At 38.0% G+C, this 6675-nt stretch overlaps 1 protein-coding gene across 1 annotated transcript; it reads left to right on the top strand.

The window, feature by feature from the left end:
- Positions 1 to 2943: 2943 nt before the first annotated feature.
- gfral (GDNF family receptor alpha like) lies at positions 2944 to 6675 on the top strand. Its single transcript, XM_053435949.1, has 9 exons — positions 2944 to 3053; positions 3341 to 3469; positions 3911 to 4072; positions 4264 to 4323; positions 4417 to 4732; positions 5311 to 5561; positions 5649 to 5729; positions 5845 to 5926; positions 6024 to 6675. The coding sequence occupies exons 1-9, from the start codon at positions 3017 to 3019 to the stop codon at positions 6091 to 6093; spliced, it is 1188 nt and encodes a 395-aa protein (XP_053291924.1). The 5' UTR covers positions 2944 to 3016; the 3' UTR covers positions 6094 to 6675.

The raw sequence follows: 6675 nt of genomic DNA, 5'->3' as shown, positions 1-6675 counted from the left end.
AGCTAACTGACGTGACTATGGGCTCACAAATATTTTTGTAAATGGGTTTTATTTTGTATTTATTATGTTATATTTAGTTCAGTGGATTTTCTGTGGCACAGAGCTGCTGATTAACTGTGCAGACTCGTCTTTGTCTTTATTGTTTTAGTTAGTTCAGTCGCTAGAATCAGTGTCGCAGATCATGCGTTTATGGTTGTTTGCGACAACAGAAGAGCAGGTGTTTTAGAGAGTCGGTGTAATTCTCCTCCTTAATGAGCACACGTCCATCTTCAGTTTCCATTGTAAATGTCCATAAAGCTGCATTAATGGTATGTAAATGATGCCAGAATGTCAATCATCATAAATATCAATTAAATCTTAGAATTTATTAAATATATTTTGTATCAGCTGCACACTACGCTACTGTGTGTCCAGCACTAATTCAGTCAATTCCAGGTCAGTAACATTTGTTTGCATGAGGCCTGTAAATGATATTTAAATATTTCAACTGCAAATTGCGTATCTTCTACTGAGAGTAAAAGTTTACAGGATATTTACTTTAAATGAGACATGTTTTGAACAGGCACCTTTCATTTGGCATTCAGGGAACGTACCTCAAGCTTCTTTGTTTCATCAAGGAACTCTGCCAAAAATTATAATTTCTTCTTCTTCTTCTTTTTCTTCTTCTTCTTCTTCTTCTTCTTCTTGTAAAAGGAAGAAATAAAAGCACAAACACTTTAGTATATTTTATTACAGAATAATATATTGATCCCATGAATCTATTTGAATGTATTTGCAGGTAGCAACCCTGCATATGCAATATTGAACAAACTCAGAATTAAAGTTGGCTAAAAGTTCAGGTTTTTAACATAATTTGAACGATGCACCTGAGCAATGGGAATAAAAGAAACAGGAGTTTAATTAATCATGTGAATAATCGAATTAAAAATATGACTTTTGTTGAATTTGAAAGTTTAATCCTACATTAACATCCGCAAACTGTGCTCGCATGTCTGACGCTTTTGACGAGACTCTTGATTCTTGGATGTGGGATCTTTGAAAATCAAAGATATCTTATAAAATGCCATTTTCCAACATACAGTGTCCTTCATCAACAAAGCCATGTAATGCATTGGCCTTTACTTCCATTTTTCAACAGTTTAACGATCACAAATTTTCTTTTCAAGCTGAAGTTTATATCAACACATTGCATTAAGATATTTGCCATTCTTTTTAAAATGTATTGTTTATTTAACTGTGGTTTTTAACTCTACTTGAATTTGCCATGAGATTGATGTCTGTTCTCCTTTTGTTTATTTCAGTATTTTTACTTCATATTAATTAGCCTTCAGCTTACTTCTGACCTTACACAGTTTAATGACATTTTGAACGTTTGAGCTTCATGTTTCCTACATAATAGTATAATTCTATTTAATTATGCTGTATTGGGAAAACATGATTTGCTCGGAACAGATGATAATAAAGAGAATTTGCTTTTCTTTTTTTTTAACTACGTTTGAACCCAGACTTCAGAGGAGCGCATCTTCTGAAGTTTTGCTTCTTGTGGATTAGTCTACATACGTTTACTGTACTCGTTTTATTTAATTAGTAATTAGTAATGGGCAACATATAATGTGGAATTATGTGAAATGTGACATTACAAAACAAAGACTAGCATAAAAAAGGTCCCATTTAAATCGGATCATTTTAAACTGTGAAACTGAACATTTTTAAGCTGTGAAACTTCGTCAGATCTCACATCGTGTGTAAGATCATCTATGATCTGTAAACAAACAAAACGCTACTTTCAAATGCTTTGAAACAGCAGTGAAGAGCTGTGGTGAGATGTCTGCTCATTGTCTTGTGATGCATTTGTTCCATCCAATGTGCATAAATGGAGCACACACTGTAGCAACAGAGATTGATTTTGTATTTAATGATCATTTATGAGTATGATTTAACTTTGTCGTCAATGCTTTGTCAACATTTTGTGAAACCTCAATGTATTTCCTATTTTTCTTTTGCATTTGTTCTTGAAAACAGCCGATGCTTTTTGGTTTTTGTTTGTCAAATGCGGTTTAAAAATAAGTTAGAATGCTGTGTTACAAGAAAAGTGTAGTCATTTCTAGTTTTGTATAATTAGCTTACAGAAAGAAGATACATTTTCAGCACAACCAACATAAAATTTTGTAAATTTGCGATGGAACAAAAGGTTCATACAATCAATGGCTGCAGAGTTTTAGTGAGCTTATAAATCCTGTGAAGCTCAAACTGAACTGACAAAAAAAGCAAGGATGATGAAAATCTTCTCCATTTCTGTGATATTCAATACAGTGATTTATTTATTTGGGAAAACACTTTTTGATCTCCACCATCCATTAATTGGTCCTTGACTCCACCTTTTCGGACTCAGTGTTTCTGTTCTATTGTGAGCTGTGGATTGTTTAGTTGTGGTTTATTCCTCATCATTGTATTCCTTCAAATCAATAAAAAAAGATCTGCCTATATTGTTGTCTCTCATCTGCGGGCTGCACAAAGCCACACATTCAGTTAAGTAAAAATAAAATTAAATGGGCTTACGAGTCAAATTTGAATGTTGGAGGCTTCTGGACACTTCACCCACCCGTCCACCGTTACAGAGGTGAGTAGTTAATTTAATAAAAAATTTAAAAAAAAATTGGTGAACTATCCCTTTAATCCCAACTTCTAAAGCCAACAGCAAAAAAAAAAAAAGGCTGTTTGTTCCTCCCTGAAAAGAAACACAAAGTGACTGATGTCATTAGACATTAGAAAAATCAAAGCACCATTATTTTGGTATGGAATATTTGTTTGTGCTGTTCTTTCAGATCTGTTGTGTTTGTGAACCCGCTGTGTGTGTCATCTCATTACACTGAGCAGCGCAGAGCCTCCAGTTGATGTGTTACATCCTGTTGACTCTGGGTGGTGTGTCCCAGCTTTCATGTATCAACGCAGACGAGAGGCACAGACCGGCTGCAGGAGGGCGCCAGTGTCAAGTCACAGCTTCACAGCAGCTATCATGCAACTGACACATGTGGAAGCTGTGCTCATCCTCGGTGAGTCAAAGTCAACTATGGAACATCTGATTTTAAATTTTAAACCAGACTGTGTGTTGTCAAGGACTTTAACTATAACTTAGCTGTGTTAGTTGTATTGTTTATAATGCATGTACAATACAGTCAACAAAAAGATGTGCGTATCATCATTGATTTTAAACTTGAGTGTATCGAACCTGCATTTTCTAGGAGACCAATGTGTGTATATGTATGTTGATGAATCTAATGCAAAAAAAATTGATATAATCAGCTTTTTAAATATGAATTGTCATCCACTTGTATTTCAGGGATTGTTATTCCTCAGATATCCAGCATCAGGGTTTTGTCTGCACCCCCCGACTGTTGGGCTGCTGTGGATACCTGCATGTCAGATTTATGTGAGAGCGAACAGGCGTTTTACGGCGGCATCTGTAAAGGTAAAACCAATTAAAGATTTCCAATCCACTAGTTGTGCTCACAGGGGGGACGGGAACATGTTGTCTTCCATATGTGTTCTACAGGCGTTATAAAAGTAATGATTGAATTTCCTCAGAAAGCTCAGGTCATGAAGCTGTTTAATTGGATTGCACTTCTTGGAGTATGGCCTAAATGTAATAACTGAGGCAATAGCTGGGAGCAAGTCTGTACAACTGAATAAATAGATAATAGTTATAAAGAGGCCCCCACCTGCCTTTCGGGATAAAGCTTTGTTTTGATATTAGAGCTCATTAGATCTGATCTTGTCGACATGTAATCTGCATAGAACTCTCACAGAGCTGCGGGCGCATGCTGGGAAACACCTGTTGCACAAACAAGAGCTTGCACGCTTATGGAAAATCCTGTTTTTCTACCTCGCTCTTGTGTTTGTGACATTCAAGATGAAGGGTGCCAAATAAAGGGCTCAGAGGTCTGTAACATGACCATCCAGACCGCACTGGACCAATTTCCCTCTCTGCGAGGGTGTGTGTGTGCCCGGGAGGAGGAGGAGGACCTGTGCGACTCCATACAAGCGCTTGCCGAACAATGCCACAGAAAGCCAGGTGCAGTATTCTCAGTGGCTCTCTGTGATAAGCATTTATAGGTGGAATTACTGTTTGTGTTTACCGAAGAGGTATGCTGATGAATGACCAGTCACTATTGTGCTGCCGAATGAGTGTTTATGAACAGCAGGTTTGTTTTAAAAGGCATTGGTGGCAGAAACAGCTAATCAACCTTTCTATTGTTAGTACAGTGAGTCACCAGAAGAGGAGCACGGTGGTGGACTGGGAGTCAAGCACTTTAACAGGCCGTGGTAATTATTTGATTTTGATTCGACCTTAACTGAGAAGATATTGAATTGATTGTGTTTGCACTGTCTCATTCTCTCCATTTCTTTTTCTGATAGTGTATGACGGTGCTGGGTCCTGCTTTGACCAGATGACGGTTTGTCTCGGTGACGCCGTTTTCCAGAAGCACCTGATATCTGTTCTCTCGGCGTGTACGGCAGATCCGTGCGACCGTGACCTCTGCCAGGAAGTGACGAGGCACTTCTACGGGAGCATGCCGCAGAACGTGGCGGAGATGCTGGTCATGTGCGAGTGTGACGCTTCAGATGAGAGCTGCCTGCAGATGAAAACGTCTCTGCACAGCGGCCCGTGCGCAGACAAGACCCGGATCTGCCAGGAGAGAGTTAAACAGTGTCTTGATGATGGTGTCTGCAGGTAAATTAATATCATGGTTCTCTATACCTTGTTTTGCACAAATACTACAGAAAGTGAATAAAGTGCTAGAAAAGTATTACAAAATCAAATTTGGAATAAAGTAAAGGTTTTGGTGATGGTTCTATTCCATTTTTATGATATTTGGGTTTTGTAATCCAACCATCACCCCACTGATATGTAAACCTGCTTCTACCTCCTATATGCCACAACAACAACAAATCCCAAATTACCAAGTAATGCTAGCGTTACTGCAGATTTACAATGAGCCGATGAATTAGATCTCAGGGCAAATTCTGGGCAGTCAGCCAGAACAGGTTTTTGGCGAAAAACTAACTTACATCCAATTAAGCGGAAATATCCACAAAGAAATATTCAAATTTCTTGTTGTGACAAATATGTCTCGCATATTTTATCAGTGCCATCTGTCCCAAAATTTAAATTTAACAGAACATTTTATGTGGAGTCATCAGCCGGCTAACAGGGTGTTAGGGGTGATGAAATGCACTGTGCATATTTATTTAAAACACCCAGAATGCAAAGTGACCCAGCAACTAAAACTTTGTTGTCCTCTGATTCAGCGACCTGTTAGAAACCTTCCGAGCCAAATGCTGGAGCTTGGAAAATGATCAGTGTGGCGACCGTGTGGATGAATGTCTCGCCAGCATGGACCCAGCTTTCATCTTCGGGGCAGATCCTGAATGCAAAATGGCCTTCGTAGACACTCTGGGCACAGTGCTGCACCGTCCTTGTTCATGCAGAGGCGTGCACAATGATGACCTGCGGACGTGCAACATGATTCATGACGTGTTTCATAACAGATCAGTGTTCAGTGAGTAAAGCATTGATTTACAGGACAAACATTTCAATGATATAATATTGGACATATTGTGAGGTTTGTTTTCGATGTTCATTGTAGGGACATCTTTGAAAAGTAGCAGTGTTCCTCCTAAACCTCCTACGCTCGACGAGTCTGAGCGTCGTCACACACGGTCACATGGTAAAATTCCATTTAAAGCTCCGAACTCTACACTGACTGTGATATTATTCAAATCAACGCCTCAATATCAGTGAGGTTTTGGATTGACAGAATGATTCATGTTTTGTGCACTCAGATTATCTGCTGTATGCCTTTGCAACTGTGCTGCTTGTCGGAGTCGTAGTTCTGATGCCTCTGGCTGTTGTCAGTAAACTTTGGTAAGTACGTCGACAACAACATGAGAGTCTATAAAATCTCTGTGGTATTTTTTTTTTTTTACCTAAATTTCTTTTCTTTTTTTTAATTTTCTTTTAGGATGTTGAGGAAAAGAGATGAAACGAAATTTCACCATCCACAGAAAGGCCGCTTTGTTGTTATTCTCTGATGTTTGTTTGACGTGTGTGATGTTAACCACAAATCTTACATTTCTTCATATTTAACTTTAAAAGATTCAAGATGACGGTTTGGATTTTGTAGCGCAAATAGCAGGATTTCCACAACGTAGATAAAAACATATCTGAGCAATTCTGTACAGATTCAACTTGTGAGCATTAAATCTCACGGCTGATGTGAGATGTAATATAACCTATGTTATTGTTACTTTTGTAGTGTATCCTGCATGGTCTTTGTATTCATGTGCTTTATTGGAGAAAATGTATTTAAAAACTTTTATCTACAGTTAAACGAGTCTCAACATGAAGTACTGCTGAGAAAGATGATGATGCGTGAGATGAGAGGATTTTTATTTATAAAAATAAGAAACCTCTGAGGCAATCGATCGCAGCTCTTCAGTTATTAATCTCTTCAACAGTTTCAAACTGAATCCATTAATCATTGTAAGAAAATCACATATCTGACACGTCAGAGATTGCTCCATTTCATTGTCTGTGATGAATTATCAATGTTCTATGCTGCAACTGTATCTGATAATAAATCTACACATCTTTGAGCCTCTATTCAATTTCAA

This window comes from Pleuronectes platessa, chromosome 12 (assembly GCF_947347685.1).
Source record: "Pleuronectes platessa chromosome 12, fPlePla1.1, whole genome shotgun sequence".
Taxonomy (NCBI): domain Eukaryota; kingdom Metazoa; phylum Chordata; class Actinopteri; order Pleuronectiformes; family Pleuronectidae; genus Pleuronectes; species Pleuronectes platessa.
Note: the sequence above shows the minus strand (reverse complement) of the source record. Positions and strands in the feature narration are given on the sequence as shown.